The 20,950-nt window shown below is 41.7% G+C and overlaps 1 protein-coding gene across 4 annotated transcripts in view; it reads left to right on the top strand.

Annotated features, from left to right (window-relative positions):
• The window catches only part of YIPF6 (Yip1 domain family member 6), a 62,455-nt gene that overhangs the window by 16,467 nt on the left and 25,038 nt on the right, over window positions 1–20,950 (top strand). For all 4 annotated transcript variants that reach the window (XM_068249665.1, XM_068249667.1, XM_068249664.1 and 1 more), the window contains exons 3-5: window positions 8,237–8,315; window positions 15,338–15,380; window positions 19,416–19,541. In XM_068249665.1, the coding sequence (XP_068105766.1) occupies window positions 8,237–8,315; window positions 15,338–15,380; window positions 19,416–19,541 (248 nt within the window). The remainder of the gene's footprint in view (window positions 1–8,236; window positions 8,316–15,337; window positions 15,381–19,415; window positions 19,542–20,950) is intronic.

The following is a 20,950-nucleotide window of genomic DNA, read 5'->3' as shown; positions in this document are numbered from 1 at the left end:
AGCTGGCAATGTCAATAGTTTTGTGCTGTAATTAGATATGTGCACTGTTTCCCATGAATGCTAATTGCCCAGATAGGTCCACCAAGATTAATTGTTGTGCCCAAGAACTATTGTTGGTCATAAACCTTTCACATAATTTGGACACTATTGTATTTAGTAATTATCTAGCAATCAGTTGTGGATACTTTCATTTCCAACTTATTTTATCTGTTTTGTGTATGAGGCTTTACAGACTGGCTCAGCTTCTTTGTTGCTGTTTGGACAGTCAGATTTATTGTTAGCTATGCGCATCCACTTCACTCCTGCTCAGTTCACTTTGTTTCTGTTACATGCATGTTAGCACCTGTAAGTAACAGTTCTTCTGGTTTACAAGTAGTGGGCAATGAGATGCAAATGATTCTGTTGATGCAGGTATATACAAATTTTGTATGCAAATCTATGCGGCTTGAAAATGAACATTTTAAATTCCACCTTGGAAAGATTTGATTAGTTCATTTTCAAGATGCATACATTTGCATGCAGAATTTGCATACCGTATATACTCGCATACAAGCCATATTTTTGACCCCCAAAAAGGGGGTCAAAAGTTGGGGGGTCGGCTTGTATGCGAGTCGTGGGTGGTGGTCCGCGCCCGCCCGCTCCCTTTGCCAGCTCCCTCCGCTGCTATTACCTGCTTTAGGCAGCGTCCGCTTCCTAATCCGGGTTCCCCTCTTCATCATCCGTATACCGTAAGTATATCACAGCAGCGCGCCCGGCGCTGCTGCTGTGACGATGCAGGGGGCAGGAAAAAGTGGTTCCCCTGGTAACGGCGATACACATTGCCGGTACAGGAAGCCGCGCTCTTTCCTGCCCCCTGTATCGTCGCAGCAGCGCCGGGCGCGCTGCTGTGATACACTTACGGTATACAGATGATGAAGAGGGGAACCCGAATTAGGAAGCGGACGCTTCCTAAAGCAGGTAATAGCAGCCGGGGAGGAGGGGGGGGGGGGGGGCGCTATACTGGCTTTACTGGGCACTATACTGGGCAATATACTAGCTATACTGGGACACACTGGGGGGATCACGTGCCTGCACCAATCCAGCATTTCCTACCCCCGGCTTATATGGGGGTCCATCATTTTCCATTGGTTTTTCAGGTAAAAGTTGGGGGGTCGGCTTATATGCGAGTATATACGGTACTTTTATGTCAACTTTGAATATTTTACATGAATTATGACATGATATTGTAAAGGGAGGTATTTAAAGTGAACCAGAGACGAAGCCCCCTTATGTATTTTACCATATACATCAGTGGGAACATTAGAGAAAACAGCTACCCTGCTTTCTTTTTCATTCTTCACTGTTCAGCTTGTTTGTTATCAGCCCTGATAAAATCCTCAACTGAGCATTCAGTCTGGCTTTGCTCTAATGACTCAGCTATAATGATTCCTGAGCGAATCTACTTCCAGTAAAGATCAGCTCATAGCAAACCCGTCTCCAGAGAATTATGTAACATGGAAAATAGCTAGGAAAAAAGTGGAATTGAAATTATTAGATGGAGCCAAACGATGGGACTTGATACATACACAACAACAATTTGAACTGGGCAACCAGTGCAGCAAGGTTCTTGCCTATCTCCTGAGGAGTAATTCTGACACCTCTGCCATTCCGAGGGTTATTAATTCTAAGGGTGAAATCTGTACATTATTTCAAAACATATCTGATGCCTTTCAAGAATTTTATTCTAATTTGTATTCATCCAAATTAGGGGAGGTAAATGAACAAATCGACATATTTCTTGGCGATTTGGACCTACCAACCTTACCCCCAGATGCAGTTATGGCACTGGATGCATCGATATCTACTGAGGAGATGGAGCTGGCCTTGTTATTCTTCAATAAGGGAAAAGCCCCAGGATTGGACGGAATTCCAATAGTGCTATATCAAACAAAGCTTTTATGATTCCCCGATTACATACTTTATTTATATCTATTGGTGAATGTCAAAATGTTCCTCCATCTATGAGAAAAGCGCTAATAGTACTTCTGTTGAAGCCAGGCAAACCACCGGAGCTATGCGAATTGTATCGTCCCATTTCCCTAATGAATGATATAAACATTTTGGCTAAGATTCTGGCGAATCGGTTGCTGAAATGTATCCAGTTGATTATACATCCAGCTCAAACTGGATTTATTCCTGGTAGGCAATTGAAGTAGGGGTGGATGAACACCCTGTAGAAAAAGTCACAGGAGACAAAAAACGGGAGCCCAGTAGTGCAATATGTCAGTGACCACAATAAAAGTAAATTAGAAGCACTACTCACAAAGGGAGGTTGCTGGGGGCAACCAACCACAGGAACAGAGTGGAGACAATAAACCTGACTCCACTCGGGGTGGTCCTAGCCAGAACCGGAAGGATGGTCGCTCTCTTAATAGAAAAAGGGGGACAGAGTCCACTGTGGGGACTCCACTGGTGGTCTGCCACCTCCCCTCAGACAGGGTTTGTTCGGGGGTATACTTAGTACGTAAGAGGGAAAGAGGCGCCCTGGTGTAATAAAAGCATCTAAAATCCGCTTAAAATCAAAAAGTAATATGAGGTAGCTTACCTCAATGACGAAACCTCTGTAGTTAATACAAGGGATTTTTATTAGCACAGGCAACGCATTTCGCGGATCTCAGCCCGCTTCATCAGACCAGTAAAAGTGCCTGCTCCAAGTAGACACACGACTGTAGTAAAGACAGTCAATATATTTTAGGTGAGGTGCCTGGCTTTTCTACTGACCACATATGCTATTGCTCCGTTGTTATTGCCTGATGAAGCAGGATTAAACCTGCGAAACGCGTTGCATATTTGGAGTTCATAAATAAAATTTCCCTCTTACGTGTTCCTGGTAGATCTACCAAACTAAATATTCGTAGGTTATTTTCTAATCTCCAATTTCCTCATGCTAATTCTGGGTCACGAATTATTCTATCTCTCGATGCCAACAAGGCGTTTGACTCTATAGAGTGGCCTTTTTAATTAAAGTATTACAGAAATTTTAATTTGGGGACGGTTTTATTCACTGGTTCTGGATTCTCTATAATGCCCCCATAGCCAAGCTTCATGTAAACAGTCATATCTCTGAACCATTTCAAATTCTTAGAGGTACCCGCCAAGGGTGCCCTCTATCACCTTTTTCTTTTTTCTGTTGCGCTAGAACCGTTAGCGCAATCAATCAGAGAATCACCTAATATCATTGGTTGTAAAATTAACAAAATTGAAGAACGCTCATTGTATGCGGACGACCTGCTCATATATCTAGCCGATCCAGCTACCTCGCTGTCCGCCGTCTTGAAGATTTATGACTTTGGCAGCATCTCGGGCCTTTACATTAACTGGACAGAATCCATCCTGTTCCCATTGGATGATTTTGATAGATCCCTTATATGTAATACCTCCTAAGCTTATTATAGTAGACAAATTCAAATATTTAGGGGTTTGGGTACAAAGGCACAATACTAAATACATAGAGGTGAATCTATACCCAGCCCTTGACCATGTTGAGCAAAAACAAAAAAACTGGAACTCTCTACCCTTAAATCTTTATGGCAGAGTACATTCTGTAAAAATGGTTATAGCTCCCAAACTGTTATACCTTTTACAAATGTCACCTTTATGGGTTCCTCTATCCTTCAAGAAAATTGACTCTTTGATAACTAGTTTCATATGGTCTGGTTCTCAACCTAGACTTTCGTTAGCAACTCTCAGAATGCCTGGTAATCAAGGTGGTATGGCTCTGCCCCATTTCCTCATATACTACTTGGCAACACAACTTATTCCTATACGGGGCTGGCTGGGGGAGGAAAGAATGGATACTAGTCTTCAAACTGAAGCTGACATTGCTACCTCCTATGAGGCACTCTGTGAGGCAATATACAGGTCAGGCGTTCCTATTGAGCAATCCGGATTACAACTTATAAATAATACAATTAAAGTATATAAAAAGGCAAGTAAGAGTGCATGTAGATGAGGAACTAATATCTCCTAGTGCTCTGCTTTGGTTTAACAAAAACCTGCCCAAGTTTCTACCATTGTCTGATGATGATTTTTGGCGACAATCTGGTATAAAGTATGTGAACCGGATGGTCAATTTTAAAGAATTTTCCGAATTTCACCAGGAGTTTGGTATTTCCCAATGGTCTATGCTTCTATATTTTCAACTTCATCGCACTATTCAATCACAATTGGGGCTGGCTAATGTTAGGGTTCAGCCTTCTCCCTTGGAATTACTGTTGAATAAAGATAAAGAGAAGTTAATATCTAGATAACTATAGCTTTCTTTTAACATGTTCGCAGAAGGGAAATGTTCAATCTATATGTGATAAATGGCAGATAGAAGGGACGTCTTCGACATCTGAGGCCTGGGAGGAATTAACAGAGACATATCATAAAACAGTTATCTCCTCTAGGGACAAAGTCACTTAGCTTAAAGTAGATCCGAGGTGAACTTTTACTCATTGCATAATTGTGTTCCTTTCCTATTTATAGGGCATTCCTCAAGCAAAATACTTTTTTTGTTTTTGTTTTAATACTCTAATTCCCTATAAACCAGGGCCGTGGAGTCGGTACAAAAATCTTCCGACTCCTCAGTTTCTGAAACTCCGACTCCGGGTGCCCAAAACTGATCCGACTCCACAGCCCTGCTATAAACTATGGGAGCTCAGTCTGGGCAGGAGGAGGAGGAGGTGTTACTAGCCATTGATTTCAGAGGCAGAGGGGAGAAGGGGGGATTAGTTTTTTCACAGGCTGAGCGCACAAGATACAGATAAGCCTGCCTCTGTGTAATGTTTACAAACAACATGGCTGCTGTCATTGTATCACAGGAAGAAATAATCATTTTCTATTAAAGCTGTTTGCAGCTAGATTTGCTGTGTAAACTTTAGATAAGATATAAAGACAAGTTACTTGTTCTAGTTAGTTTTTCATCTCGGATCCGCTTTAACCACTTAAGCCTATCTGGACGAGTATTTTTGTCCAGATAGGCACAGCTAAAGGCAAACTGGACGAGAATCCTCGTCCAGTTTTCAAACAGCGGTGCCGCCGGGCTGCACGGGCCGCGGCCCATGTACCCTGGCGTTTTTCCGTGCCGGCGATTGGGGAGGAGAAAGAAAGCTTCTCTGAACCAATTGCAATGCCTGTGATGAAAGGACATGACCTCAATCAGAGGTCATGTCCATTCATAAGAATGTAACTTTTTTTTTTTTTTTACTTTGTTAACATTATAACACTGCCTTGTAAACCAAGGAGTGTTTATCGCCATCTAGTGGCAAAAAGTGAAATTACCCTGCACAGATTTTGTATTAAAAAACAAACAAACCAGTAAATACCTACCACATAGATATAAAAAAAGATAAGTCTCTAAGGCAACTATTAATGGATTTTTCTTTTTGTAATATTTTAAATTTGCTTGGTAACTGGGGGAGGTGGGAGGGAGTTTTGAAAGTTATTTAATTATATTAGTTTTAGTAGATAAGGGCTTACAATTGATAGAACACAAAAATAAACCACAGGAAAAAAATACACCCTTATTTCCAAATAATATATTGTTGCCATACATTGTACTAGGAACATAATTTAAATGTTGTGATAGCTGGGACTAATGGGCAAATACAATGGGTGGGTTTTCTTTATAGTTTTTATAGTAGCATTGCTTATTTTAAAACTATAGGGGGTGAAATTGGAGAAATAGTGTATTTTTCTTTTTTTGTGTGTGTATTTGCCTTCAAAATGCATAGAAAATAAAGTAATTAATGAAAACAATTAAAGCTCACAAAAACTTTAATTTGTGGTGAAAAAAACAAGATATAGATCATTTACATGTGATGAGTAGTGATAAAGTTATTGGCAAATGAATGGGAGGAGTGCTGACAGGGGAAAATTGCTTTTGTCCTGAAGGTGAAAACACCTGTGTGCTGAAGTGGTTAAAGAGACACTGAAGCGAAAAAAAAAATATGATATAATTAATTGGTTGTGTACTATGAATAATTACTAGAAGATTAGCAGCGAAGAAAATATTCTCATACTTTTATTTTCAGGTATATAGTGTTTTTTTTTGCATTATTCTATAATATGTGCAGATTACACAACACTTAGCATTCAAAATGATTCTTTCAGAGCAGTCTGTAAAGTAATGACCTCTCCTCTAGCAGAGAAAAAGTAAACAGTTCACTTACAGTTGAGATAATAAAAGTCAGATAACAGCCCTCTCCATGACTAACTTAGTCGGAGAGCTTAATGGCTTGTTTGCATAGAGATGACAACTGGAGTTTCTCAACTTTTCAGCTGGCCATACACTGGCCCGATTTGCCGCCATTTCGATCACTGGGATCGAATCTGCTGCCAATCGTTCGCGTTACACGCCGAATTTCGATCCATTCCGTCCGATCCCATCGATTGCGCCGTGCGGAAAATAACCGTCGATCGCCCGCGGTTAAAGAGCGCATCGCTAGCGGCGTTCGAGTGCCCGATGACCGACGCAATAGTGCTGCAATACATTACCTGCTCCGCCGGCGCAACTCCCGGGTCTCCGCTGCTCTTCATTCTCCGCTCTGGTCTGGTCTCCGGCATGCTTCCCTTCTTCCTGTCCCGGCAGGAAATTTAAACAGTAGAGGGCGCTCTACTGTTTAAACTTCCCCCAGACAGGAAGAAGGGAAGCATGCCGGAGACCAGAGCGGAGAAGAAGAGCGGAGATCCGGGAGTCGCGCCGGCGGAGCAGGTAATGTATGCGGGCTGGGGGAGCGGCGGCAGCACCACCACCACTACAACAGATTGTGAACGGTTTCAGGCTGAAATCGGTTCACAATCTGTTTTCAGTAAAGGTAGCCATACGATCCCTCTCTGATCAGATTCGATCAGATAGGGGTCTGTCTGTTGGTCGAATCTGATGGCAAATCGACCAGTGTATGGCTACCTTTCCTGTACTGGAAACAATTAGACTGATGTATCTGATCTTAATGTTTTATTTCTTAGCTGTACTACACATACAAATCATCATATCATAATTTTTTTTTCGCTTCAGTGTCTCTTTAAATGGCTTCATTAGATATACTATGCACCATCCAGACTAGCTCGAATCAGTGTTATTCATAGTGACCATTGTTTTAAGTGTGGGATTACAGCAGCCAATTTTTTGCACTGTGTATGGTTTTGCCCACTAGTCCAACAATATTGGAAATCAGTAACACATTTTATTCAATCTAAACTGAATTTACCAGTGGTTCTTTCGGCCTATCAATGCTTATTGGGAATTTTATCTGATATCAGTTGTAATAAATATAAAAAGAGACTAATCAGAATATTACTCTTCTATGGAAGGAAATGCCTTTTATTAAAATGGAAATTACAAGTATTACCTACATTGACTGAATGGAAATCCCTGGTAAATTCAAATATATCACTTTACAAACTTGCATACCAAGCTCGTGGGCAATTCTCTATATTTGACAAAATTTGGGGGTGCTGGGTAGGCTCGATGGACACTATAGTTCCACATCTAGATATAACCGTTTCGATATAAGACATTTATAGATAGTAAATTGTATCCATTTAATATGTTTCCACGCTAATCTGATGACTTAATTAGCTCTGCTGAATGGTTATGACCTTTTGACATTCAAGATATGTTTTATGCCTCTTTACCATGTAAACTTGTATTAATTATTCACTCCTAAAATTCCTTTACATCATAATGTATCACAACATTGCAGGATAAAGTCTGTAACCACTTTATACCCGAATGTATTCTGGGTTACTTGTTTGTTGGCCATTGGCCTTTAAAAAAACAATAAAAATTCTCTGTAAAAAAAAAAAAGATTGCTGAGCAGAGCCATAAGTGGGCAGGCTTGGGCTTGAAAAGACATCAGAGAAGACAGACTCGGCTATGATTCCTGAGCAAAGCCAGACTGAATGCTCAGTTGGGGATTTTATCAGGGCTGATAACAAGCAAGCTGTGCAGTGCAGAATGAAACAGAGAGTAGGGTAGGTGTTTTATCTAATGTTCCCACTGATATATTATGGTAAAATACATGAGGGTGCTTCGTCTCTGGTTCACTTTAAGTTTATGCATCTGACTTATATTTTGGTAGCAGCACATATAATTTATCACACACACTCACACACCCACACACGCACACTTTTTTCCGCAGATATTTGATGAACATGTTTGTCATCTACTACTTTTATTCCCTTTGATAACAATTTGAATATCCTTTTTCAGATGCGTGACCTGAAAGCAGTAGGAAAAAAGTTTTTCCATGTTATGTACCCTAAAAAGAGCACAGCCCTTTTGAGAGACTGTAAGTATGTGTTTAGATGGACTGTAAGTATGTGTTTAGGTAGATGGTTAACCCCAGATTCTAGCGCATGCATATATAGAATGTTAGATGAGTAACCAAAACTGGAAAAGATTTTGATAGACAGCTTGTATTGTTAATGTACCATATTTTTAGCACTATAAGACGCTCCGGACTATAAGACGCACACAGGTTTAGAGGACAAAAACTAGGGAAAAAAAGATTATACTAAACCTGGTGCATCCATGGTCCAGGAGAGTCTTGTGGATCTTCTTCCCCCTAGCTGTCTGTTTCTAAGCTACATTGCTCAGCTAAAGTAACCCCTTGTGCCCCACCAGTTACATTAACTACTCTACACTAAACCCTGCTGCCCCCATCAGGTACACTAACTAACCTCCTCATTACAAAATTACCACTTGGAATCATACAATTACCATTTGCAAATACATCTTGTTAGAATTGCAATCAACAGCCACTTAGTACAGTATACTTACGTTTACCTTTTGACATGGGTGTCTACATATGAACTCCACTTCCCTCTATACTGTAACAATACAAGCTAAGCAAAGGAGATCTGTCATCTCAACATCAATATTATTTGGCTAGAAAACAAACTGTATTCGGCATTCACTGGATGTCATTTAGTGTGTGTGTGTGTGTGTGTTTGGCAGTTTCTGGTGACTCACCCAATTGCAGCCTTTCCCTCTCTGATATCATTAGATCACTAGTGCCTCTCACTCATGATTGTAATGCTGCACTTTCCTCTGATGTCCCCGATCAGCAGCAACTTCCTGGGTCTGTGAGGCGGAAGTTCACCACCTCCCATCTTCACTAATTTGGCAAACCGTCCTCTGAGCAGAATGCTCACATGCTTTCATTCATACCTGCATCGCTGCACACTCCTCTTCTATCCCCGATCAGCGGCAGTTCACGTGGTCCATGGGACGGAAGTCCGCCTCCCATCTCCATTGGGCACACATTTTAGGAAAATTCTACTGCTGCCTGCATCACTGCACGGTCTCTCGATATCCCAGATCAGCAGCGCGTTCCCTGGTCCGTAGGGCGGAAGTCCCGCCTCCCATCTGCAATAATTGGGAAAACGGTCCCGCGCTGGCTTTCATTCATGCCTGCTGCAATCTCCTCTTCTATCCCCAATCAATGGCAGTTCCTGGGTTCGGTGCAACAGAAGTCCCGCCTCTCATCTGCATTGGGCACACAACTTCGGGAGCAAAATTCTACTTCTGCCCGCATCGCAGCAGCATGTTCCCGGGGTCTGTAGGGTGGAAATCCTACCTTCCATCTGCAATAATTGTGCACACAACTCTGTGAGCGGATTCAAGCCCAATGTGATTCGCCGGGGACAGTGTGTGCCTGCGCATGTGACCTTTTAGACTATAAGACGCACTGACTTTTTCTCCCTAATTTTGGGGGAGAAAAATTGCGTCTTATAGTCCGAAAAATACGGTAATAGTTCCATAGTTTAATAGTCCATTGCTGCTAAATTAATCTTTGCATTAAGGTTTTGGTTGTAGGAAGACATAGAGATCAGTACACTGTTACCAGCCAAAAAAACAAGAGCAAATTCTGTAATCTTAGAGACGTGTAGCTGTGTGGTACTGAAAAGTGAAACTGGTATTATGTAGCAAGTGTTCACTAAGGCTCCTTTCACACTGCATCTGTTACCTCCCAATGGACAATATATTCACATCCTAACACGATGCAATTGTGTCCGATATGTTCACATCAGCGGTATGGTGTGCCAGATTCCGGTGGAAAAATGCACAACGTGCAGTGTGTTTATCGTGCAATGTGCGCATTTACAGTGAAAGTGAACCATGCTTTCTGTGGACTGTACACTGCACTATATGTATTGCATTGCACTTCTAAGGCATGATGCAACATTTTGGCACCGTTGTAACCTTCTTTTAGGGCTCGTTCCCACTGTTGCGACGCGATTTCGGCCGCATTCCGACGCTTGTAAAAACGCATGCGGATGAGTTTCCGCATGCGTTTTTACCCGCGATTTCGCATGGCAGGGTGCCATGCGAAATTAACCATGACACTGCCAGGGCTAAATAAAATTGAAAAAGGTGCGAAATCGCACGCGAAATCGCGGGTAAAAACGCATGTAACAAACGCATGCGTTTTTACTATTAAATACATTAGCGGCGATTCGCACGGATTCCCGACGCAGGCGAAATCGTTGGCTCTTTTGTGCGTTTTTTTTCACGCTGAAAAAAACGCACCTCAACAACGCTACAGTGGAAACAGGCCCATCCACTTGCATTACATGTGCGGATCTGCATGCGTTGGACGCATGCAGATTCGCGATAGTGGGAACGAGCCCTAAAAGAAAAAAAATGTATTGATGCACTCAAACAGCAGAGATACATGTAGCAAGAAGTTTGTGCAGATATACAAGTAAATCATAATTTTCGAAGCACAAGCCAAAATCAAAAAATAACACCACACATCTTTGACACAGAAATAGAAGTAAATTGTTGCATATAATGGCCAGAAATTATAACAAAATCTCAACTCTAAAGAAAACAGAGCACCCAAAACTCAGACCCCCCCCCCCCATATCCCTCCCAGTTAGGTAGGTATATTACATGTTCAGATCTCCAGTCTTCCCAGATTGCCTGCTATTAGTTGAATACCTCATAGTAGTATTTTCAAAGGGCTGCATTAGGTGCCTAATTTGGTCTTCTGAATACACAGATTCTATATAACTCCGCCAAGTGTTAAAAATGTCCTGTGACTTTGTTTTTATGCTTTAACACTGCCTCCCACACCAACTGTATCTTAGAACACATCCAGAGCATATGATTTAAATCTGTATTAGGGTCATCACATTTTGGACATAAGGTGCAATCCTTCTTTCAGATGCTCCCTCATGCTTATAAGGCCCTTTTTTGTGGATATAAGCCCTATGTACAGCCTTGAGGAACATTTTCTCTCCAATCTTCACTCCACACGCTTTCCTCACAGCCATTCAACTGCCTCGCACCACCTCAGTAAATTCCCCCAACGTAATAGATAAGTCAGCTCATTTACATACATATATAGTGTGGTTCTTTTTGAAACGTACAGATTTTCGAAGGCACTGTTGTGATCTTAACGCAACATGTATAGTGTGAGAGCAGCCTAATGTAGTCTTTTGGAAGGTGGCACTTTTAACTTTATATTGGCTATCATTTCCAATATAAACATCCCAAAACCATTCTGAGACAAATGAGTAGTCACAAAATGTCATATCATTGGTAAGCTTTTTCAAGAATTCTGCAATATGCTCAACAACGTTTTGGACTTTTTCTTTCTTTCTTTCATGTGTCACTTGGTCTGTACCAAAACATCAAAATATTATTGTTTAAATGATACAGCCACAATAAAGGGTTTGTATGCTTACAATGCAGGGTTAAAGGTATCTTCCACTAATTTTAAAACTGGTACTGAGGAAGCACGTTTCACTCCATAGCAGCTCGCCAGATTTAGTGATAATCTATCAAAACAACTCATACCAATTTATTGACCCGTTCAGTCATAATAAGGTTATGAGAGCTATCACTAATTCTACAAACCAACAAAATATACTAAAGAGCTGCCCACTAAATAAACTATAAATCCATTTTATTACACTGCATACTGTTTCTAAGGCAAATTACCTCCCATAAAATCTAAAGACACAGAGTAGCACTCCATCTGACACACTTTCACCCTGTTCACTGCACAGTGTCACATCAGGAAATTCTGGATCTGTTTAGGCTCCAGTACATGTGTAGAACATGAACATGGTGCAATATTATACCAGGGTGTCAAGGCAGTAACCCACTGAATTTTCAATTAATCCGTGCTTTATAGCACTAAAGTCCAGCTGAATAAAAAAAAAAAATAAAAAAAAAAAATAAAAATCTATTTATGCTATTATTTGTAAGTACATTACAGACTTGACTGCACAAAATTCTACTCACCAACAGAAATGGTTTCCTGAGTATGGGTGTGGAAACCTCTCATCCAGTACCTCACCATATACAGAAGCCTGTTACATTTAGAGGTACACACTTCCAAGTTCACGCTGTAATGTAGAAAGGGCTTATATCTGGATGATACAAAGTAGAGAGGAAGAGTGACAGATTTTCTGACCTGCTTGTACAGCATCTATGCAAGCTGTGGTAGAGAGCACATTTCAAGATCTAATTACAATTTAATTTAATTATGGTTATTTTGATTTCTTCTGGCCATATTGTGGCTGGATTTACTAATTTTTGAGACAGTAGATACATATTAACTGTTCATCTCTAAATTGGGCTGAGGTTATGTTAACACTGGACCATCAAATTTTTTTTTTTCTACACCAAAATATGAGGCAGCTGCCTTACAGCTCGCTCTTGATTTCACTTGGAAAGCGGTATATTTTATTTAATCAGATAATTCTAAAAAGCTATCTATGAACGTTTCAAATTTACCAATTGCAAGGTGTGTTGCGTCAGAGAATATAATCACATTGCTAACTCATCGCATGCAGTGTGGAAACACATAACACATGCGTTGAGGGAACGCATACTTTCTATATACTGTATGCGTTGCACCACATATATATTGCAGGATGTGACTTTTTCCCACCATTGCATTGTGATTCTGGTTTTGCAGGATATGCAACGCCCCACTGAATGTAGGCTTACTCTCAAGTAGAGCTCCAAGCAATCTTGAAAGTTTGTGTTACGCTGCAGACACACATTAGATTTTTTTTGTTTTTTCCATAATTCTTGGTTGTTTGAGATGATGCCTTACTAGCATTGTACAGACACACTGCTAGGCTCTCAGCAGAACAGTAAGTTCTACATTAGGAGGTTGGAGGAGTGTTGCCCTACTGTGTTAGATTGAGACATTGATCCTTTCTTGCAGATTGCAACATATTGATATTTGTTACAAAAAGAGCTGTTGTTGATCCCGTAGGGTTCTTTTCCACGTGCGTCACACCTGGGAGAGGGGGGGGGGGGGGGGCAGCTTGTGTTCCCATTCATTATACTGAAGGGGATCATGGACTGACTCACCCCAAAATGCAGAAAACCATGTGCGGTGAATTGCCATGCTTGAGTGGAAACTGCAGACAGTGCAGTTATGTGCTCCTGAAGGAGTGCTGTATGGTAACGAGCTGTTTGTCTCATTCTTGCATACTGCATATTTTTCATCCAAGTTGGATACACTTGAATTGCTACATGTCTTGTTGATCTCTTTTTTTTTTTTTTTTACGAAGAGGATTTGTCATATTTTTGTGTGATCTCACCTTGATTTTCTTTTGATGCTTTCATGCAGAACAGCGGTTTGCAATCTCCTACTAGGGCGTCTCCTCAAGTCCTTTTCCATATTTGAGTAATCTTTAGCCTTCATATGTGGTGTAAACTACCACATATTTTCAACAACAAAGAGCAAATAAAACGTTTTTTCTGATCTTTAACCACTTGAGGACTGCGGTGTTAGCCCCCCCCCCCCCTAGTGACCAGAACATTTATGACTAAAATGGCCACTGCAGCTTTAAGGCCAAGCTGCAGGGCCGAACAACTCAGCACACAAGTGATTTCCCCCCCCCCCCCCCCACACACACACACACACTTTTCTACCCACCAACAGAGCTCTCTGTTGGTGGGGTCTGATGGCCCCCCAGGTGTGTTGTCTTTTTTTTTTTTTTTTTTTGTCAATATTTACTTAATTGAATTTCTAATAAAATTTACTATTTTTTTTTTTTTATTTATCTTAGATCCCTCCCTCACCTGGCCAGCCAATCACTGCGATCGGCTGTGATAGGCTTCAGCCTATCACAGCGGATTGCTTCCCTGTGTCCTAGGGGGACGACAGCCGTGTCACACGGCTGTCCCCAGTACAGCGCTGCTGCAGATCGTAGCAATGTACAATGTAATTAGACGGCGAAACCGCTGTCTAACAGTCTTCCGAGCAGTGATCGCCGCTTGGAGACTGAAGGCGGGGTGGAGCTCCACCCCCCCAAGCAGGAGATGCGCACGCATCCTGCGCGCATCTCCTGCTTGGTGTGTTGCCAACTGGCCTGGAGCAGTTGGCAACAGGTTAAACACACAGGATCTACCAAGGTGTTCTCACTACTTTCCACATGTGAAACTTGCATTTATGGTTAAAGGAACACTATCAAACCATGTGTTCTAAAATGACAATGTACAAATAATGTCTACGTAGCTGTGTAAACATTCCCTACTTTTCATGTTAAATATCAGAGGCAAAAGCTTTAATTCATTGTGTGCTACGTTTTTAGAAGTCTCATTTGCAGAGGTATGAATCTGTAAGAATCTCTGCAACCTGACATGCTAAGACCAGTGTAGTATTGAAGCAGATTATCTGACAGGCTTTTGTTTTCATATATCAGGTTTCACACACACAATTGCAGATGTTTATGTTGCACATAAGATACATTTCCTCTGCTCTCTGCGAAAGAAAGCTCTGCCTGCCTCTGACTGAGCTCTCTGTACACATAGTTAATGCTGCACTGTGAAGGGAATCCGACCTCCCCTCATGGCTGAGTCTGTGTCAGAATTTCAGCAGACTGCCATCAGAAAAGTGTGAAAGAGATAAAGGGATTAGATAACAGTAAACAGAGAGATAAGGATTCAGATGTATACACCAACACTTGGCAGCACTTCCCAAACATTTCCTATCTCAATTGAAAAAAAAGAAGTCAGTTGATAGTGTCCCTTTAAGTTATATTATTGACTACCGAATAAGAAAAGTATTTACATGGCATGCACATACCTTTACATATAACTGTGTATATATACCAATCTCTGTCCCCTGAACTACATTTTTGACTTCAGCAGATCCGTATACAATATTTGTATATGTGTTGTGAAATACCTGTAAGGCAGTAATATCACCCTCTGCCGGTGAATGGGGATAATTGTCTTGAATGTGAGAATGATTAACTGAAATGTTTGTTGTAGTGCTACATCTATTTCCTTTTTGATATATATATAATTTTTTTTTGCTTTTTCTTTCTGTAGGGGATTTATGGGGTCCTCTTGTGCTCTGTGTTTCATTAGCATTGTAAGTACCAGTTGTTACTTGAATTATTTGTCTGGAATGTATGATGGTTGTAAATGTGGCCTTATCTTGCATGGTACTAAAATCAGCTTAATTATTCTAAAGAAGAGAAATATGTGGAGGTTTTCTACACCCTTAACCAGTTCGGCCTATCTGGACGAGCTTCCTCGTCCAGATAGGCACTGCTGCTTCTGCCGCATGGTGCGCGCGATTGGGCGCGCCCGCCGCTAGCCCCCCGATCAGTGAATGGGAATATAATTCCCATTCACCGATCTAATTTCCCCGCAGAAAAAACGACGCTTTCTAGTGAGAGAGTGCGGTATTTCTGCCCCCCAGGAAACTTCTCCGTGAACTTTAGTTCCTGGATGCGAGATTGTTCGCATCCAGGACTTTTTTTTTTTTTTTACTGTGGCCATCTAGAGGCCAAATAGTAAACTGCACACACATACACTTTTAATAAAACAATTCTATTATTTTACATTTAAAATTAGGAGTTTCCCTCCCACACCAAAAATTACCCACATACATATTTTATTTAAAAAAATAAATAAAAATACAATAAAAAAAAACTACATAAATAGTTACCCAAGGGTCAGAACGTTTTAAATATGCATGTCAAGAGAGTATGCCATTATAATATTTAAAATTATAAGCTTATAAATAGTGATGGACACAAATTGAAAAAATGCACCTTTATTTCTAAATGAAATATCGGCACCATAAATTGTGATGGGGACATCGTTTCAACGGTGTAATAACCGGGACAGATGGGCAAATAAAATACATGAGTTTTAATTACGGGAGCTTATATTAATTTCAAACTATAATGGCCAAAAACTGAGAAATAATGAATTTAATTTCTTTCTTAATCTTCCTGTTAAAATGGATTTAGAAAAAAATAATTCTTAGCAAAATGTAGCACCCAAAGAAAGCCTAATTAGTGGCGGAAAAAACAAGATCTAGATCAATTCATTGTGATAAGTAGCAATAAAGTTATAGGCGAATGAATGGGAGGTGAACGTTGCTCGGATGCATGAGATTTTCGGCACTGCGGTGCTGAACCGGCTAAAATGATGCATGGCTGTTGGTAATGCAGATGTGTCTGTCAGTAATAGTTTAAGACACCTTCGGCAAGCATGCAGCCAGTGAAATCAAAAGTCAGAATGTCTACTTTTAATCTGTCAAATGTGTTGTAGACAGTGGACTAGCAGAAAAGTAGGAAAGGTTTTGTTTGTTTTTGTTTTGTTTTTCTTCAGGGATACCACCATTCCACGAAGTAAGGGCTGGTTCAGACGGACGTTTGGAGGCGTCGCGTTCGTTGGCGTTGCGTTCATGATGCGTTCAGGCTTTCAGCAGCGTTCGCGTTGCGTTCGGATGCGGTCGCGTTTTTTCTTCCCCTAGAGGGACATTACCCGTCGCGGTTAACCGCCCCTGGAAGCAACATGTAGCTTCCAGGGGCTCCTTGAACGCCAGTGAAAATCGGGACCCGAACGCCGCGTTTGTGCAAACGCGCATAAAAGCTTGGTACAAACGCTCCCATTCACTTGAATGGGAGCGTTTAACGCCAAGCCCCGAACGCTGGCAGTAAACGCTCTGCAAACGTCCGTCTGAACCAGCCCTAAGAGTGAATGAAGCACTTGTTGTTGTTTATTATTATTATCCTCTCCTTCAAACCTTATCATTTTCAGTGTTGGCATCCCTCAGACATGCACTCCTGCAGTGCCTCATGCTATTTGATTACATATAAGGGCTAGGTAGAGGAATGGATTGCATAATTAACCACTCCAGGGATATTCAGAAATTGGTTGCAGAAAATGATGTGTTTAGCTTGATTATAAATATTTACTGAAGAAAGAAAAGCTTCTATTGGCATTTTATTGTACACTGTCTACAACAAAGACATTCGCTATCATTTTTTTTAAGATTAATTATAGCGCCTGTTTTCACTACAGGATCTTCTCAAAAAATTTGCATATTGTGATAAAGTTCATTATTTTCTGTAATATGCTGATAAACATTAGACTTTCATATATTTTAGATTCAATACAGCTCATGAAACCCCAAATTTCCTATCTCAAAAAATTAACATATTTCGTCCGACCAATAAAAGAAAAGTGTTTTTAAAACAAAAAAAAAGTCAACCTTCAAATAATTATGTTCAGTTATGCACTCAATACTTGGTCGAGAATCCTTTTGCAGAAATGACTGCTTTAATGCGGCGTGGCATGGAGGCAATCAGCCTGTGGCACTGCTCAGGTGTTATGGAGGCCCAGGATGCTTCGATAGCGGCCTTAAGCTCATCCAGAGTGTTGGGTCTTGCGTCTCTCAACTTTCTCTTCACAATATCCCACAGATTCTCTATGGGGTTGAGGTCAGGAGAGTTGGCAGGCCAATTGAGCACAGTATGCCATGGTCAGTAAACCATTTACCAGTGGTTTTAGCACTGTGAGCAGGTGCCAGGTCATGCTGAAAAATGAAATCTTCATCTCCACAAAGCTTTTCAGCAGATGGAAGCATGAAGTGCTCCAAAATCTCCTGATAGCTAGCTGCATTGACCCTGTCCTTGATAAAACACAGTGGACTAACACCAGCAGCTGACATGGCACTCCAGACCATCACTGACTGTGGGTACTTGACACTGGACATCAGGCATTTTGGCATTTCCCTCTCCCCAGTCTTCCTCCAGACTCTGGCACCTTGATTTCTGAATGACATGTAAAAGTTGCTTTCATCCGAAAAAAGTACTTTGGACCACTGAGCAACAGTCCAGTGCTGCTTCTCTGTAGCCCAGGTCAGGCGCTTCTGCCGCTGTCTCTGGTTCAAAAGTGGGTTCATGCTTCCATCTGCTGAAAAGCTTTATGGAGATGAAGATTTCATTTTTCTGCACGACCTGGCACCTGCTCACAGTGCCAAAACCACTGGTAAATGGTTTACTGACCATGGCATTACTGTGCTCAATTGGCCTGCCAACTCTCCTGACCTGAACCCCATAGAGAATCTGTGGGATATTGTGAAGAGAAAGTTGAGACGCAAGACCCAACACTCCGGATGTGCTTAAGGCCGCTATCGAAGCATCCTGGGCCTCCATAACACCTGAGCAGTGCCACAGGCTGATTGCCTCCATGCCACGCCGCATTGAAGCAGTCATTTCTGCAAAAGGATTCCCGACCAAGTTTTGAGTGCATAACTGAACATAATTATTTGAAGGTTGACTTTTTTTGTTTTAAAAACACTTTCCTTTTATTGGTCGGATGAAATATGCTAATTTTTTTAGATAGGAAATGTGGGTTTTCATGAGCTGTATGCCAAAATCATCAATATTAAAACAATAAAAGGCTTGAACTACTTCAGTTGTGTGTATTTGAATCTAAAATATATGAAAGTCTAATGTTTATCAGTATATTACAGAAAATAATGAACTTTATCACAATATGCTAATTTTTTGAGAAGATCCTGTATATCAGATTGTGCAGCCTTTCCCAGCATGCATGCTAGATGGTGAAAAGCTGTTAATCCATACAATTGCACGCCATCCAAATCGCATGCTGGTGCCATTCTGGGCAGCATGCTGCAGTTTTTTGTAGCACGCATCCGAGGCCGTGCATGGCCTTGCTATAGCAACTCTGTTGCGGCTTCTCAGCAGTATGGGTACCGAGTCTGATTCGGAAATGGAGTCAGGAGCCAGTGGAAATAAGCCCTAAAAGTTATGTTTTATTGTATCACTATTATGTTCGCTGTTGAAACGCCTTATTTTTGTATTCTGTGTATGGTATTGTTTACACAGGGCTGTTATAGTGGTATATTTATGATTGGGTGATATTGATATTATCTCACAGATCAGCCTGCATGTATTTTCATGTTATCAAATTTTACATTTTCTTCACTTAGTTGTGATTTAAATATGATTGTTACAGGGTACCTCACATTAAATTTAATCTGCACCCATACCAAACAACTAAATTAAGTCAAACTGCTTTAATTCTTCTGAAAACGCAAAAGATTTATAAATGCTTCCTTGTTTTTTCCCTTCTCCCCAAGAATGTTACAGAGTGGAAATGTTAACAATAAGGATGATGGAGGACCACAGTTTGCTGAAGTTTTTGTAATAATTTGGTTTGGAGCAGTAGTCATCACATTGAATTCAAAACTTCTTGGAGGAACCATGTAAGTAAAACTTTTTTTCCTCCCCCGTGTATTGTGTGATGCGAGACCTATCCGAATCCCTCTAGCCGTAGGAATTCAGATGCGCTATGTGGAAAATGCAGCATGCTGTCTGACATTTCCCCCCTCCAGTAGGCTGAGTTTCCCCATCCGAATTTGCTTGCAGGGAAACACAGGGAGTTTGCAGTAGTGGTAACTGGCACTCAATACTTTGAATACAGATAATGATGCTTTCAGCCCTGTGTTGTGTATTTTAGAGATGACCTCTAGTACTGATGCATTTTCAGTATCTCCAGGAGGCAGCCAATACACAAATCTTCTTGCTCACCATAAATGTTGCAAGCCCTTAGTTAAGTTTTATTCGAAGCTCTGGAGGTTCCGCTCTTTAAGGGCTTATTTCCACTGGGAGCCGGAACCTTTTTCAATTTGGCCACACCTCCCATTCTGCTGCATAGCCGCAGTCCGAATCGTTTAGCCATGCTAAAGTAATTTGGCTGTGTGCTGCAGAAATTGGCAGCATGCCGCCCAGATTAGCACCAAAGTGTGATCTTAACGGCAAGCCACTGGAAAGATGGGCAGTATTTCCTCAAACTAACATGAAGGGGGGGAGGGGAGAGGGAGGAGGGGGAAGGCTGCAGTTTCATCCTAGATTCAGACTCTGTGGAAATGGGCACTATGGCTACTTAAAGGACTTCCGAGGCCAAAATTAATAAAATCACACTATACCTTTTTTTGCAGAATCCACGGAGGACGTCCTGCCCGTCCTCCGCTCTGTTCCGCCATCAATGCACGTCTTATTGTTCCCCTACGGCTCGGCCCGACCCCACCGAACGGGTCGCATGGATGCCACCTCTAATATGGCCGCCGCCTTGCTCCGCGGCTGCGCAGTACGCTTTGTCGCTAGCGCGACTGCGCAGCCTATTGCCCGCCTCCCGCCGCGTACTAGGTCCCGGCATGCTCCCCAAGTGTACGTTGGGCGGGCGCACACAGGCAGCGCAGTCGCGCTAGCGACAAAGCGTACTGCGCAGCCGCGGAGCAAGGCGGCGGCCATATTAGAGGTGGCATCCATGCGACCCGTTCGGTGGGGTCGGGCCGAGCCGTAGGGGAACAATAAGACGTGCATTGATGGCGGAACAGAGCGGAGGACGGGCAGGACGTCGTCCGTGGATTCTGCAAAAAAAAAGGGTATAGTGTGATTTTATTAATTTTGGCCTCGGAAGTCCTTTAAGAGCCCATTTGGGTGTGGCAGTCACAGCAGTAAGATTATTGAAATGTAGACCTTGTCCTTTAGGTAGCCTTTGAGAGAGAACTCGTGAGTCTATGGGGCACTGGAGGAAGCCCCAGGTAAGTGCAGATTTGCTCTTGAGGTCACTGCTCAGGGTCCCTGAAATTTAGTGGGTAGTACGACCTAT

The sequence above is a fragment of the Hyperolius riggenbachi genome, chromosome 8 (assembly GCF_040937935.1).
Source record: "Hyperolius riggenbachi isolate aHypRig1 chromosome 8, aHypRig1.pri, whole genome shotgun sequence".
Taxonomy (NCBI): Eukaryota; Metazoa; Chordata; class Amphibia; order Anura; family Hyperoliidae; genus Hyperolius; species Hyperolius riggenbachi.
The sequence above is the reverse complement of the archived record's forward strand: the minus strand, read 5'-3'. Positions and strand labels throughout refer to the sequence as shown.